At 32.3% G+C, this 17,358-nt stretch overlaps 1 protein-coding gene and 1 long non-coding RNA gene across 9 annotated transcripts; both read left to right on the forward strand.

The window, feature by feature from the left end:
• Window positions 1–204: 204 nt before the first annotated feature.
• On the forward strand, window positions 205–16,598 carry Spir (spire type actin nucleation factor). Of its 8 annotated transcripts, none has more exons than XM_076306022.1 (16): window positions 205–611; window positions 1,866–2,072; window positions 3,770–4,119; window positions 5,073–5,104; window positions 5,190–5,313; window positions 5,929–6,086; window positions 6,178–6,396; window positions 7,027–7,056; window positions 7,500–7,763; window positions 7,942–8,083; window positions 11,758–11,891; window positions 12,303–12,558; window positions 12,627–12,937; window positions 13,061–13,309; window positions 13,426–13,712; window positions 13,808–16,598. In XM_076306022.1, the coding sequence occupies exons 3-16, from the start codon at window positions 3,795–3,797 to the stop codon at window positions 14,049–14,051; spliced, it is 2,775 nt and encodes a 924-aa protein (XP_076162137.1). In that variant the 5' UTR covers window positions 205–611; window positions 1,866–2,072; window positions 3,770–3,794; the 3' UTR covers window positions 14,052–16,598. The 8 variants fall into 8 exon arrangements, with proteins under 8 accessions (XP_076162137.1, XP_076162138.1, XP_076162136.1 ...); XM_076306023.1 differs by having other exon boundaries at window positions 1,929–2,076; XM_076306021.1 differs by having other exon boundaries at window positions 1,929–2,072.
• LOC143144042 (uncharacterized) lies at window positions 9,356–10,632 on the forward strand. Its single transcript, XR_012991330.1, has 3 exons — window positions 9,356–9,488; window positions 9,806–10,202; window positions 10,348–10,632. It is a non-coding gene; the product is annotated as an uncharacterized LOC143144042 (long non-coding RNA).
• Window positions 16,599–17,358: the final 760 nt, after the last annotated feature.

The following is a 17,358-nucleotide window of genomic DNA, read 5'->3' on the forward strand; positions in this document are numbered from 1 at the left end:
AACATTTTCATCTATACATAAGGTTTGTCTAGCATTTTTTAGAATGTTGAATTTGTAAATTAAATGTATATAATTATATCATTATTTCGTTTTTCGCGATTAATATCTGAACGTACTTGACCTATCCTTATCTATCTGTCGCTTTCATCCACCTATGCCATTTCGGATAACTAACATGTACATATAGATGATATACATATAACACCAGGAATACAGGTTATGGATCGAATGGTAGTTTATCGTAATTCGTACAACCGGTGTTGCTGCGATGGTATCGAACAGAGAATGCACGTATATACATTGAATGTTTCGTTTTGTTGAATTTTATAATGACCAAAGCAGTTCATTATAACTATAAATTGACGATGAACAAAGTGTTGTGTCGAGTTTCGATTGTCAATATGCTCGGGGGGAAATTAATATGATCCATGTCAGAAGTTGCAAGAGGAAGTTCGATGTGAAAGATCACTCGTGCGTGAAACGATTTTTCATTTCAGTAAAAAAGTGATACGAAAAGTGTCTTATAAACAATGAACAGAACGTGATGTGGTAAAAATTTCCATGCACGTTTCATTGCGAAGCATACATGTCAACTGCCTAAATAACCAAAAGTACGTATTAATGAGTTTAGATAAATTTTAAAAACATTTTATTTATTTATAATCAATGCATTTTACATAACACGAATTGATAAATGACCACATAGTTTAAGATACGTCAAAAGTTATTATCAGCAGTTTGTGAAGCAATACTGCAATGTGAAAAAATTTATTGTAAATACAATCAGTTTAAAAAAAGTTAAGTTATAAAACATTCTTGAAAATGTTTCAACCGTTAAAATATCTTAATATGTTATTAATCCATGCAATCGGTACATTAAATCGATATATTTTTATTTTTACACAAAGCTGAGTAAATTATTCGCATCGAATGATTGGATGTTTCATAAAATTTCATATAATAACACAAGTTTGTATACAAATTCCGAAAAGTATACTATAAGTGAGTAACATAAATATGAACAGTTAACCTTGAACTGTATCGTAGAATTTTTCCTTTATTGATCGTGTATATGTGTAAAATGTAGGGTATAGGTATGGATGTGATTGATAAATCCAAATAAAATAAAAGAACATCTGCCTCTTGACTATTTGGGATATTATCTAAGTATAGGTCCAAAACTCTATGAAATTTATGTATAAAAATATATCTAATTGATTTGTAATACAAGCAAAATGCACATTCACGCTTGATACATTATCGCATATCGAAGTATCATATCTTATTGTCTGCAATTTTTTGTTTACATGCTAATAACGTGCACGTATGTACATACATATGGCTATGATCGATAATTGATGCGCAGTAACTGTTATTTTGAAAATAATACTTTGAACCGACACGGTTTTTTTCAACTGCAAGGATGAATGGGAGCATGCTAATAAAAATACGATTGAATTCGATTTTCGTCCACTCGTAATTAATGCCTTGTTTATTTTTTTCGAAAACGTTCATCCAGAAAATGTTATACATTACGAATATTAATTTTCAATTAATTATATCGAAATTTTGCATATCAAAAAAATTTGTTTGAACATAAAAATACGCAGTAGAATAAAAGACTCTCTCAGCAGATTAGATAAAGAATTTATCAGAAACTATCCGCGTTTAGGTCGGTCTTGTTTGTTTTCATTTATTTTTACGAGCTTGAATTTCTTTATGGAAGTAGTCTTGTTCGTCGGTAAAGGAGGCGTATGGTGATTACGATATATTAACAATTATTAGTTTATCTCTCCGTATTTGTCGCTGTCGTTGAATAAGTTATTCAACAGATGGCAATAAATATTTATCTTGATTGTATTTAGTTCGTAAGAGTGTGAAGGATCAGCAAACATACATAAGTCAACTTGTTTTTATTTAATCCAAAGTACGTATGTGAATCGAATCTCTATGGTCGTCGATTAGGATGATCCCCCCACATTGTTTAAGGAATCACAAAACATACGAATGACGGTGTCACCTGATACTCGCTGAAAATAGAAACACGGAAGGAAAAAAGTAAAAGTATTTACGTATGTACGTTTTTGTCTTTTGCATTGAAGATTGTTACGTAGATCAATTGTTATTTACGATAATCATTATTGAAAAAATAATTGCAAAATTTTAATGCGAAATTTCTAATTAACCCTATTCCATAGTGTAAAGATTGAGTTGCTACAGTTATTTAAAATTGAATAAGTAACTGTTATTTCACAGTTATAGACAATGCTATTATAGTTTAAAATATAACTATTTTACTGTTTTCGAGTGAACCTTCTATATCATTTTTGTAAGCATATGCAGTGTAGTGTACTCGGGTGTTTGGTAATTCACTATCAATACTAGTTACTTACACTGTCCAAAATGAATTTTATTTTGCAATATCTATTAGGCGATACACAAAAAGTTTTTTGATTCAAACACAAATTCTAAAACAGAAGTGCCTATTACCTTTTGTTCTTGAAAAACATTAATTTTTGTAAAAACGCATGATTTTGAGCGAAAATAAGATATTACGTAAAAATTAAGAACATTACAAGGATCGACATTTAATCTTAAAAGTTAGAAGAGAGTTTCCTGAATATATCAGTGTATATTTTTATTAAATGCTATATATAATATTAAACTATATAATAAAATTAAACTGCTGTATTATTTATGAAAATAATAAAAAAAAGTCGGTCGGATTGTCTAAAATAATTTCAAAGACAAAACTGAGTTGTGACATAAATGCGCTTCGCGTTGTCTTAAAATTAAAAAAAAAAAATGAATATTTGAAACTTATTAATAAGTTACTGGGAAAGTAACTTATATATTTGGAAAACTATTTTAAATTTGATAAAATCATTATAAAACAAATCTTATAAGTTCATAAGTATTTATGCTTGTTTTTTAACAATTTCATGCTAACGAGTCATACGTATTTATAAGCATCGAAATTGTTTTAAACTGTGAATAATCGAGAAGAGTTCTTTATAATTGTATGATTCGTGTTTAAGTAAATACGAAGGAAATCAAACATTATGCATATAGAAAGATAAGTTGTCTATCGGACAGTACTATCGGTGTCAATTACTTGGATATGATACTGACGAATCAAGGCAAATGAGCGATGGCCGCATGACGGCAAAACATCATTCGCTATTATTTTTTTTGGGGCAGTTTCTCATATCTACAAAATCTGATACCAAGTAGTAAGAATTTGATACGTAAAAAAACTTATCGTAAAAACGTGAAAATGATGCGTAAACAATTCGCGCAATGTCCTTTTTTAAACTTTGATAGCCGTTTATAGTTATTCAAAATCATAATATTTAATAGAAATATACACTGATGTATTCAAGAAATAATCTCTTCCATCTTATAAGACTAAATTGACATTTTGAATGTTTTTAATTCCTGCGTGACACTTCATTTTCGTTCACAATCATGCGTTTTGATAAAGACTGAAGATGATAGAGTAATTCTGCTTCTGGACTTTTGATTAGGACGAGAAACTCTACAAGTATCATCCGATGAATATTGCAGAATAAGAAAAAAATTTTTATTTGTTGGGCACTGCTTTTAGTGGACAGTAGGTATTTCAAAATATATGTTTGATTTTAGGAAAAAGAATCTGGCGATAATTTGTCTAGTTCAAGCATCAGAATATTTAGTATAGTAAACTTAAGTACTCGAATTTAAGTTCTCGGTCCAATTTCTTTTCCTGATTTTTTTTTTTTTTTTAAAGATGCGTTAATGATATTAACAGAGAAATGACAACGCACGGAAGAAGTTCGACATCGTACGATGATGGCCTTGAAGTTTCCGATGATGAAAAGAAAACTACCGAGAATAAGGAAGGAGGAGAGACTCCGACAAAGAGACCGAAGTGCAAGCTCGACGCCAACGGCCGACTGAATCTGAAAGATATTTTATTATCCTTCAATGGACCGGTCAATCAGGAACAGGCATGGGCTTTATGCTTCCAAACGGCCAAAAGTTTGTCACGTCTACCGGACAATAATTTCTATGAAATCACGGAGCTCTCTCAGATCGTACTTCACAAGGATGGAGATGTTTGGCTTGGAGATCTAATCGGTAAGACCTATTAGTCTTTATCTTTCTATGAAAGTTTGTCGCATTCCGCATTTTCTTATCGATGTATTATTTATTTTCAATATAATGAAAAAAAAATGATCGAACAAAGGTATAACATGAAATAATTTAAGATATTAAGTATATTGTATAATGCATGTATAATGTGTTGTATAGTATATAATATGCTATATTGTATATGCAATAATTGTATGTATATTATATATACAAAATAATGCAGTTGCACTATAATTAAACTATCTACAGTTGCAGTGTAAGCGCAGTATAGTTGTCGCGTGATTATAGTATATGTAGTATAGTATATTTGTAGTATATAATACAGTTTATTTTATAATTATACAATGTACTATATTTATTATTGTATAATCATATTTATCAATTATGCAACTAGTATAGTATGTGTTGTAGTAAAGCCTGTATATTGTACGTACGTGCGTAATATGTAATACGTAAAAATATAAAAATACGAAGTTATGAATATCTGCGATCGCAATTAAATGAAAAATAAAAACGTGAAACAGAGTTTACAAGTCATATAACGCGTCATATGGCGCATTTACTATTTGTTACAATTTTTCTAAGGGTATGCCACAATTGTGTAAATTCTTGGTAAATCATGCAACGTTTGTAAATGGCTTTAGATACGCGTTCCGCTAAGTTTAAATGCTGGAGTAATGATATGAATTAATTGTTTGCATGACGAAGTTTTTTCATAAGACTATTAATACTACACTTTGCGATATTCGATTCAAAGAAAAGAATAATTATTGAATGTTATTGAACATCTCGCAAAAATAATTCGACATCATCTAAATACGAGAATATTTCTAAATTACCCGATAATTACGAAACATTTTTATTAAAATTGGAATTAAAAATCCATATTGATTTTTTTGTATTTATTCGCTCAATTTTTAAATCTATTTATGTTACAGAATCGAAGCAACCGCCGGTTTCTGAGAAGAAAGTAAGCAATCGGAATAAAATCTTTACAGAAATAAAACAGTAATTATTACTATTTCACGATAAAAATACATTTCTATTTGTTGCAGGCGATCTTTTCGTTAGGTATGATGATTTTTGAAGCGCTTGATTTCGGCCTAGATGAACAAGAAGAACGGCCTCTAACACCGAATCTAGAAGGTCTTATAACGCTAATGACTAGTGCAAATGGAGGTAAAATGAACTAATGAAAAAGTAAATAATTATTGCATAGTGCGATATACATTGAAAGTAATTAAAGAGATCATCAATTCAAATTTTCCCAGTCGCTTAATAAACACAATAAAAGTTGTATAAATTAAAGGATTACTCACTTTGGGCTAAAAAATTGTCGACATTTGAACTGCTGTAACTTTATGAAAAAAAATCTTACAGCAGTGTAACTAGGGTCATTTTAAAGGAGAAAGTAATTTTTTTTTTTAATCTTAATTTAAATTTTCTCAAAGATGCTTTTATCCTCGGATACGGGACGGGAAAATGAAGATGGTTCTTTTCTCTGAAAATTGTCCAAATTCAAACCATTCCACGGGGTTTAGTAAATTTTGTTCGCAATTTATTTTATAAGGAATTTGAAGGCAGAAGTCTTCCCTTTACAATGAGCTATTAAAAGTTGGTGTACGATTTTTTGTTGCCGATTTATCGCGCTTTGAAATTGGTAATCCTTTAATTTTACTACGAATTGTATTTAAGTTGATACATTTTTACAAACTGTTTAGTGATTCTCTAATTGCGTGCGCAGTATACTTTCGTATATAAAACAATAATTCGATTATCTTTAATAATCTGCAGGATGTGAAAAAGAAACGGAAGAACGTCCGCAGGAAACAGATGACGAAGGCATTGAACGTGACTCCAGCGATGCCGATGCAGATGATTTTTTGTTACAAAAAAATAATGATACGTATGAAGAAAGGCTATCAGTGTATTCATTAAAAGACGTAATGCATGTACGTATAGTAGCATTTCTTATGTATTTCTTATGTACATAGATTTTTTATTGATAAATATATATGTACTAATTTCTGTATTAATTTGTAGCTATGTACAAGACACGCACAGACTATTGAGTCTGCTGATGCTCATTATAAGGCTGTAATACGAGCATTTGTAGCAGAGGCTTTGGAACTATCACAATTTTTGGATACAGTGGAGGCTGAGAAACTGCAAGCGAGTCAAAGGGAAGCTGCTAACAACGATGGCAATAAGCAAAACTCGATGTCTGTCCAGAATCTCGATACATTAGATTTTATTGATTGGGTAAGACTAATTGTCACGAAGCAAAGAATATTTATTTGCAATATAATTCATGCTATGATATCATACGAAGACAATAACATCACTTTTTAGTTTCAAAATAGTGTTCAAGGTGTTTTAGAATTACACGTATAACCTTAACTGACTAGTAGTATTTTTAAGAAACAAACAAAAATTGCAATACGTATAAAACCAAAAACTTATCATATAAGAGGTACTCAGTTATTGAACGGTTAGTTTTCGGATTAATATTTATTAACACTTTTTTGTGATATTCAATAAATTCTATTAGTCGATTAAGTGTGCATATTTTTTAAATATAATATGATGTCAAAGTACAATATAGTGTTGTATATTTATTTTGTTTATAATAAATGCGATTGGCAGAAGTGCTTCCACTTCTGCGTCTCGCGAAGACGAGATTCGATAAATTAAAATAAGCTCCGTAACGAGTTTAACTATTGTGCCTTAAATTGATGTTGAATCGAATGAATTATTATATAAGTATGTAAAAGTACGTGTGATAATGTGTGTAAATGGAGCAACTAACATTACTCTGTCGCATAAAGTCATTTATCATTTTGCAGAGATAAGATATTTGAGATTTATTGACTTGACTCTCTACCGTTATAGACTGACATTAGGATTTGGCGGGCTATACAAGTATGTCATCGTCAATAATTGTTTGCGCATGTGAAACAAGAATGATAGAGCTTAGAGACGAGTGTTAACACGAAGCATGTAGCACGATTAGTAATAACTATGAATACTATTTTAAAATGTCAATTTTGAAAACCACTAAAATATTAATGCACTCATTATTTGGTAAATGCATGCATGGACTTTTTCATTTTAAGTAGGCTAATGGGTAGAATACTTTAAAAAGTTATTCGATTTTCGTTTTTAGAACCAAAATAACTTTTAAAATACTGCGTGTTACATAATAGATATTAATACTGCTTAATGTATTTAAGGACAAAAAGTTAACTAAAAATAGCCTTTAAAGATTTATGAAAGTCACTCATTTATGTCGCATATAGATTTTACTTTTTCTGAACACTTGGTCGCAACTGATACCAGAGGAATTAAAAGAATGATTTCAATAGGCACGATTTTGGGTACAAGTTATCCAAGAGTTAAGGAAAGGAGTGAAACTGAAAAAGGTAGAAGACAACTTGGGTTCAAAGAGCACAACTCGTGGATGCGGCAAGGGGGCAGAATTTGAGTTAACACCGTACGAAATCTTAATGAATGATATCCGAGAGAGAAGGTATCGTCTCAGGAAAACACCGTCGCCAACGCCGCATTTGCGTAAAGATGCTCATGCTGTTATTCTCGAATTTATTCGGAGCAGACCTCCTCTAAAGAAGGTAACATTTCTTTAAAGATAACATTTAATTACGGATTTCATTCACGAGAGAATTTCTATTCGCATAATTATTGAGATACGTAAAAAGATACAATACATATATGTAAAATTATATACAGAAACAATTGTACGATATGTAACATTTTTTCAATAGACTTTAGTGATATGATTCTACGCAGGCCTCTGAGAGACAACTACCACCGCTGCAGAAGAAATGGACCCTACGAGAATTACTTATGGAGAGCATAAAGAAGCCACCGAATTTAAGACCTTGGCGCAATAGATATGTTCCTAAAAACGAAAGAACATTCCCTCAGAATGGTAAGTTACGTTATTTGTTTACTAGCACAACAATAATTTTTGCATGTTACATGTCATGCTGCTTTATAAAATATATCTTCATTCGTGTATGAAGTTTAATAAATCAATAAAACCTGATGCATTAAGTTTACATTTTGTGCACCAATAATCGCGTACATCGTACGTCGAGAATCGTTCACAAATTTTCATTGCTGATCCATGTGGTACCTCAATAAATCTTCTTAAGTTAACTGTGGTGTGTTGTAAGTTACAAATAAAAATGACGAATATTTTATACCCCCTAATATATGCTATATCACTATAAATAAGATAATTTTTACTTCATATATACATCGAAATTTCAAACACTTTACAAGAAAGTTTTGCAATTTGCTCAGAGGTGCTCAATTTTTATTTGTAACTGCATCATTTTTCTTTTAACTATATAAGAATTTCACTACATTCAGCTTATACTGCTTCTTTAATGTGATTTTGTCAATTTTTATAAATATAGATACAAACAAATGGACATATGTACTAAAATCTGTTTATTTCGAACTCCATTCAGGCGAACATGTACCCAATAAACCTTCGAATTTAATTTTATACTTATTTTTGGTTCTGGAATTATACTATTTGGTTACACCACATATTACAATACAGTTAAAACCGTTAAAAGCTTTAAGTGTCCCTTTGTAAAATGGTTTTTACATTCCACTGATCTTTATCAAAAGTTTGAAAAAATATTTATAATCTTAATTTGTATTTTTCCAAAAGAACATGTTTTTATTTAGACATCTACAAGAATGTCAATTCCATTTATCACTATTATATTTTCTAAATTAAATAAAAACGTGTGATTCTTCAGGAAAAATAAATCTGAAATGACAAACAAGTTAAGTAAGAACTTAAGGTCATATAAAGTTTAGAGTTTTAAATGATACTATATAAGGAAAAGATAAAAAGCTAATTATTCAAATGTATTACAGTTTCATTTTCTTAACAAATTATTTAATTTTTGTTGTAAATGTTTATTCGAGCAAAATTAAATAATTCTTTAGTTTGTACTCAAAATTGAACAAAATTAAATTATAAATATTAAATAACTACTCAGTTCAGATACTTCTGTATTCACTAGAGAGAAGTCTAAAAATGGTATGTCATTGGACAGAAAATGTCTGAATAGTTAGGTGAACGTGAGTGCGCGCGTACACTTCAAACATTATGGACCAGCATACACAGCCATGCGCCGCACACGTGCAACTGTATTTTTAACGAAAATGTATTCAACGAGGAGTATCCATGCGCGAGGATGCGAACGCGCGCGCGCGCGCGCGAACAATTGCACACAAGCCTGGCACGTCTCTCTCACCCCTAATCTCGAGAGTGCAGCCTGGCAATTCCACGCAGCGCGACCAAAACAGCGGTATCTGTGTCTTCATATTTTTATAATAATTTTCTTTCAATGCTTGCGTCCCGAAATTCACGTCCTATAAAAACATTCGAAAAATTAATTACGTTCAACAATGAAACTACTCCGTATCTTTTTGTTATAATAGTGTACCAATTCGATACATCCCTCCCTCCCAAAACAAAAGAGTATTGTTCCAAAATAAGAGTACTATTTGAAAATTTTGTGTCTCGTCTTATATAATCGTTTTCGTTCTTGTACATTGTGGCTCATATCTCGATCGCGTTTTCCTAAGAGGGTTGGTCTGAATGAATCATGATTCGCAATGGTAGGCCGGCTTAGACATCGCAAGCCCCAGACCGACCGCGATCAATAACCGAAAGCGCGCAAAGGCCGAGCTGACGTCGCCCGAGAACGTCATCGTGCAACAACGCGTTCGGCAGATCGGTGATTGCCCGCTTTCTCGTTACCTTTTGTCCCTGGCTCGTGGTATTCCATTCGTGTCCCTACCGAGGGGGAAAGGTTCAGCTCGAGCATGAAATCCTATCGAACTTCTAACATGTACCAGTAAATCAAGTGCATCGAGAGAGGATAGGCACACTAACGAGCACGTGTACTTGATGTACAGTCCTAACGCGAGGATCTGCGAGCATCACGGCGGTCCAGCAATTCGAGACGATGGAAAACAGAAACAGATGAATAAAGAGGACAACAGCCTATTGGACGCTGGTAACCATGAGAATTTTTAGACCAAATTCCTTTTTTTTTTTAATTTTATTTTTTTTTCGTTCCTTCGAAGACAAAATCACCGATCAGATCAGTTGCACTTCTTCTTGAAATGACACTTGATAAATCAAATGATATTGATTCACAGGCCGTGTAATTCTTGAGTCGTTCCTGAAGATTGTAGGGGATACCAACGAGAGTACTGTTCAATCGGACGTTGTGATCGCCGCAAGTAAAGCCACTGTAAAGAATCGTGTACAAACAAGATATGTATTAGAGAAAGGGAGAGATACAGAACAATAAGGTTACTGATCATAGGCGGTGAGTCCCGCATGATAGTCTTGGGTGAAGTTCCACCGTCGCAGCCGGAGCAGGAACAAGAACCCGCGCAGGATGTGGCGGCTCAGTGGTTGCAGACAGATGACCAAACCAATGTCACGAGTACGTCGTCGACGACGACGACAACAACAACAACAACGACAACGACAACGACAGTGGTCGGTTCAACTACCACTACGAACGTACCGGCTACCGCATGTCGAAGCAGAACAAATGTACCACCGGTGCCGCAACCGAGGCAGAGAATCGGCAAGCCCGAGATCAGGATACCGGGAAACAGGAATCGTAAGTCGCGTAGAAGGCGCATTACGGTCGCAGGTAATCATACCATTCATCTTGTCTTCGACCAATTCGACGAGTAATATACACAGAAGTGAATATTGGTGAACAATGTTGTTCTCTGATGATAAAAAATGGTTAATGATCATCTGAATTATGATCTGATTAGTAAACAAATGTTATAACAGAAGTTCATTTTGCTAGTACTCAACTATATGGCAGTTAAATAAAAATAAGATTTAAACAATTTTTATTATACATATGTTGGTGGAAAATTTGGATATAAATTATGTATTATTCTAATAAGTAGATTAAATATGAATTATATTTCTTTGATTCATTGAAGTCTCATATATATGAATGTGATGTTAACAATTTTGAACGAGTTAAATGTATATAAGGTATCTCAGAATGATAGGTATGAACTTATATAAAAAATTAGGTACTTTAATTCATATAATTATAACACAGTAAACAATGTTCAGTATTTTCATTATAGTAACATATTGTTTTGTCATGATTGTTTAGTTCTTTTTATAAACTCTGTCACTGAGATAGGTGTTTATTTGTAGATATTGTTTTGAAATATCTTGTAAATTCAAAAGTAAGTAACATGGTATTGTATACATGTAAATTTTGAAATCAAGCAAAGTTTAAAGTCCATAACTGTAGCTAGAATAATTTGAAATAAAAATAGAATGGAATGGAACAGAATAATTGTAATATTTATATTTAACTTTATGTGTGCGCGCAGGAAACACTTATGTATGTATGTATTTAAGATTTACTGAGGTACCACCATTTTGTGAATGTTTCTTTTCCCACAGAAGAACAAATCAATCATATGTCATATTCACTGGTCATCAGCAAACATATCTCTGTGCTTTCTATAATAGTAATTGATCTAGTTGAAGTCTGTTCGCATGAATCAAATTTTTAGATCAAACCCAAAGTAGCGCTGGCATCAAAGAAAATGAGTCATCTACAGCACCAAAACCTTCTCGAAGGGATCTGGATGGTTCAAATACTACAACAAGCAGACGAAAAGTAATACCTGTGGATTTTGACTTAAAGGTGGATATTCCTTTCATTTTAAATGTATTCTTTTAAAAAAAAAAAATATTTTGTTTCAATCCTTTTTTAATTCCTAATCCAGGAGTCTAAATCTGTACCTATTTTATTTGAAAACAATACTTTTTCAGTATTGTAATTGACTTCACTGGGAATCTGAAGACACATTGATACTAGGATTACCAGTATAGAAGTTTGATAACTCATTGAAATCTTAATATCAGTATACAGTTGGATCTTTGATAAAGACAGCTGTAATGTTAATGAAACGTCTAATTTTTTTTCAGAGTGTAGCTTCCACACAGAGGCTTCTAATAGTTTTAATTAATAATATCCAAATTATGAAAGCACTTACGAGAATTCTTTATTTGGAATGAATTTATAACCACTATTTTCTTTTGTTTTAATGAACAGCTCGACGCAGAAGACGAGGACGACGACGAAGATTACAACGAGGAATTTGCAGTAACAAGATTTGAAGAAGAGGATGAAGCAACAAATTATTGGCAACTTAAAGAGGACTACTCGTTCGTAGATAGAGGTGTTTGCCACGTACATAAAAATCACAGAGATGACGATGAAGCAAGTTCTGCTAATCCTTGGCGAAAAACGGGTGGACTTCGTTTAACGAGAAACGAGTATCATCGATTTTGTGATGCCCAACTCGAATGTAATTATAATTTGCATAACTGACGAGTATAGATGAGAATAGACGAATAATAGAATTTTATTTTACAGCTTATGACCTCGCAACACAATGTCCATCTAGAAGGGCATCGGCTCGAAAACACGCAGCCAGGCGTAGTATAGCTCTTACAGCACTAACTGGTACCACTTCTCTTCCTCATTCGAGACCACAGAGTCGTCAGCACATAGGTGTGATTGAATCGACATTGAGTCAGGGCCCGAGTCCTAATATCAGCCTGAACCCTAGTCCAAGTCTGAGTCCTCAGCCAAGAGCAAGACAGCCTCGCCGTTCCCAAACAATTGTTGAAGGTACTAAAGATACCGAAGATCAAACTGAAGACTGGCAAGATGATAAAGGACAGGTAAGATGTTTGTTGAAACATTGAAGCAGCAACAAAGTTGAAGAATATATCTCAATTAGTATTAGATAAAGATTTGATTAAAAATAAGTCATCTAATGCTAAGAAAATATTTTCTTTTTCTAGAAACCTACATTAGGTGACATGTTCCTAGATGAAAGACTTTCCCTAACTCTTGAGGAAATTGTGCATATACGTAGTGTACTTACCAAAGCCGAATTGGAATCTCTACCTGTGGAAGGTCGCGTGAAGGAAGATGTAGAAAAACGACGCGTTTGTTTCCTTTGCCTAAAGACTAGATTTGGACTGTTAGGTCCTTGGGGACAACGTTGTCGTTTATGTGAAAGAACCGTATGTGTAAAGTGCTATTCAAAAGTGAGTTCTTGACTTGTTTGACACCTAATTGTATGCAATAATTACCTTGTGTTTATGTTCATTCGGTTTTAATATACATTCAATTGTTTTCATTCAAACAACATTTATGATTTTAGATGCGAATTCCAACGGAACATTTTGCTCATGTTCCTGTGGTTTTACTATCACCTGGTCTTCTCCTTTCCCCATCGTCCTCAGAACCGGATACTAGCAAGAGTTCCTGGCTTAGAGGCAGCGGAGCAGCTGGATCTGCACCTGCATCACCAGCCTCTAGACGCAAAGATTCGTCGCTAAAAAGCGCGACACCTTCATCTACACCGACTACGACACCTGTTTTGATACTTACACCAACCTCGACGCCACCTTCTCACGCTCGCAGAGAAATGGATATTCATGATAAGAGGTAATCATACTTGATTCAGCATCGTTATCTTAAACATTAATTTCTTATATAATATTAGAGATTGTTATAATTTTTTCTCAAATTCTGTAATACAGGTGTTGCAAGAGCAGTGGTAGTCCAGCTAACGTACCATCACCAAAAGCATTCTCCAGTTTTACTAGTCACAGCTCGGAACAACGATTGGCTGCAGAGCGATTGCGAGGAGTCTCCATGGTCGTTTGTCACGATTGTCGCATAATGGTGATACAGATAATTAAAAGTTCAAGAACAACACGGGCTACGATACGCAACAATGTCATTTCGCGACTTACTTTGAACCTTTCGCCAGCCTATGTTTGAAATTCTTCCCCCTTGTCCTTCCGAAACAGGATGTTCCATGCACCAAATGTTTATTGGAAAAAGGTGCATCATCTCGTTTTCAATTCTGACAAATGAGTAAAATGCTACTATGCCAGTAAGTGAGGCACGTAGATTAGATTCCTTCTCCTTGTACCAATGTCTTCTTGTTCTCCTTGTACTGTTAATCTTCTGCGAATAGTTGCCAATATCTCTTTAATACAACGAGCACACCAGTTTCTACGAATTGCAATCGTATTTCAAAGGGTTAACTGCTATATTGGTTCTAAATTCAGTACGCAACGATAACAAAGTATTATATACTATTGTTTACGTTTAATGAAACTGTGAAATGAAATTATTTATAAGTACTTCGTTTTGTTCATTTTATGCAGTTACTTGAAATGATCATTAAAAACTGAATACGAAGTAGTATCTTTTTATGAAAGAAATAGGCAAAATCTATTACCGTCAAAGAAAACAAATTAAGAATTACTTGTTTAAAAATTGAGAATAGAAAATTTGAGAAGTATGGTGTGCAAATAAAAATAGGTCTAAAATATTTCAGTAATACATGGTGGAATTTAAAATACGAGGAATCTAGTACGAGAAACCGGCATACAGTGGCATCTAATATAGTCTACGTACCTACATACAGGCTTATATCTAAGTAGTATCGTTAATGCATGCAAATTTGAAAAATGATATAATTAGAGTCAAATATTTCATTATGATGGCTAAGGTTCCGTTTTGATTCGCAACGATGGTGAACTACTTTTGCTTCCCAATTCAATGATAATTACTATAGCGATAATCTTAATGGTAAAAATAATGCTAATGCGCTGTGTGCATTCTCAGCTTATAAAAGTTGGGAATCCTTGTTTAACCCGGCTAATTGTTTCGGGCACGAATATTATGTACATTTGCTCCTACATTGTTGTGAACACTAAATCTAAGTAATATCGCATTTAAAGTGAAATTTAGTTGAGGGGATAATCTAAAGGGGATCAGCGACAAAGTAAAAATGTTGAGACATTAAATGTAATCAATACATACATGTGCTAGAACATCTGTTTCATGTGATAGTGTTTACGCGACTGCAAGTTTGAGTCAGTACATTATAATTTGCCCAATTTCGATTTGCTAATGTGCATTTATAATGTACATCTTTTGCAACGTACTATTTTTTCGATTTTTAATTCACGCTATGTTGATTCTGTTTAACTTTTAATATCTTTATTTCAATTTATCATCCAACTAAAGCGCGAGATAGGCGTACATAAGCCCACATATTTAACTAGTTAGAGAATTAATCAAATACTCTAACAATACCCAATGATGTTTTTTGTGTCCGCGTAACATAAATTTACATCGTAAGAAATATTATTTAATTTACAGAGTCTAAGTCGAATGCACAATTGTATAATACGTCTATGGTGATCAAATTCGTTAACTTAAACTTTTGTATAATATTCGTGATATTAATTTATTATTTTGTATGGTCAATATTTATTATGATTATTTATTTACCTCCGCGCAAAATTGAATGGATGGAGGTGATTCTTTACATTGTAAATATAATTGTGCATATACTTTATGCGATTGGTACGAACGTGTAGTGTAATGTTCTTACTTTGTTGTTATTATTATTTAACATATTACTTATTTGTACAATGTTTAATATTAAGTGCTCAAAAATTCTTTGTTTCTTTTTGTATTTAATATGATCTTGAATGAATCAATTGTACGCTGAAAAAAGTCATAAGGTGGAAGAGGATGCATTAAAAAGTGACTCTTGTTGCAGTCACAGTTATAGGGAATTAGTACAATGAAGTGGCTGTTTGCTTGTACAGATTAATGCTGTTAAAGAGGAAGTGTACAAACGTAAACCGATAACGATTCAGAGTACAAATGGAGAAAACGAAGAATGCGAATTGCGTTATGATTAATGCTGCTACGGTCTAGCACTGAATTGTATACGTAACAGTGAAATTATAAATTTGTTGATATATGTAATGTACATTGGTGAATTCTACAAATAGGTGGATTGTTTTAGTTAAAACGGAGTTTATTTATTTTTTTAGTCACAAATAGATTTCTAATGATTTCCAGCAAAAATCAAAATAATAATATACTTCATAGTACCTCAAAACAATGTACAATAATAGATTATTGAAAACAAAAGCTATATAATGGGAAGCTCCCAACATTTTGTGCGAAGGACATAAGCATGAACTTCTACTTGTAGAATGATAGTGCAATAAAACAAAACTAAAACCTCTCACAACAGAGTCACAATGGCATGAAATTACAACAAGGCATAAAAGGATTTACATGATGGAAAAACATTGATTATATTAATTTACTGTTTTTTATGTGCAATATATATGTATACAAATGAAAGATTATTAGAAATCTTGTTCTTATGATGAAAGTGACCAAAATATATTTTATTCCAATCCATTATTCAAAGCGTTATCTCCAAACAAAAATTTTTCTCTTATTATGTACTCTATTGTAAATATTAAAATGGTTACAATTATATACAGGATGATTTTTACAAAATTAACGATACGAATATTTAACATTTGAGGACATATTACATAACTGTTCATATAGAAAACGTTTGGTTTCAACATTATCAATATTCTTTCAAATTAAATAATATATTATCTTAAAATATTCTCGATGCTTTCATAAAAAAAATAATAGTTTATACAGTGCATAAACTGAACATTTTTGTACCAACAATTTTGTCAATATGTCGTTGAACTTTAGAAATAATCGCATCGTTTGTTTATAAATATCATCTTGTATTTTGTAATTATCATTTGTCAAAATCAACACTGGAATATAACGACTAAATTATAAGACAATTAAAACAAAATGATGGCAACCATTAACAAGATTCATTTTTCGTGCGCATAAAATACACTATTCAAGTAAAATCGAAAATAATTTTTGATTTGAAACGCAATTCAAGGCGCTATATATTTATAATTGTTAGTTTAAAAATTGATTCGAATATTTTATAAATAAAAGAAGAAAAAATGTTAAATAATACATCATTACAGAGTAATGTTATTATTATATAAAATGAGATCCCGTAAACGTATGAGATCATTAGTATTTCTTCATTTTATTATTAATATTTAGCTATCAATTTCATGAATGATCGAGACTTTGAATATTCGAATCGATTGTTCGAAATTAGACGCATGCTCTTCATTCCATTATTGCCATTGAAGTGCCATCATATTTGATTTAAATCAGTCAAAGTCTTAATTAACTTGAAGGTAAAAACCTACTC

This window comes from Ptiloglossa arizonensis, chromosome 3 (genome assembly GCF_051014685.1).
Source record: "Ptiloglossa arizonensis isolate GNS036 chromosome 3, iyPtiAriz1_principal, whole genome shotgun sequence".
In the NCBI taxonomy this organism is placed as follows: domain Eukaryota; kingdom Metazoa; phylum Arthropoda; class Insecta; order Hymenoptera; family Colletidae; genus Ptiloglossa; species Ptiloglossa arizonensis.

Excerpts from the sequence above, each read along its gene's own strand:
- Spir (XM_076306018.1), top strand. The coding sequence starts at position 562 with ATGCACGTTTCATTGCGAAGCATACATGTCAACTGCCTAAATAACCAA. Across the intron at positions 12,938-13,060 it reads GGCAAGATGATAAAGGACAG|AAACCTACATTAGGTGACAT; the intron begins GTAAGATGTTTG and ends TTCTTTTTCTAG. Across the intron at positions 13,310-13,425 it reads GTGTAAAGTGCTATTCAAAA|ATGCGAATTCCAACGGAACA; the intron begins GTGAGTTCTTGA and ends TTATGATTTTAG.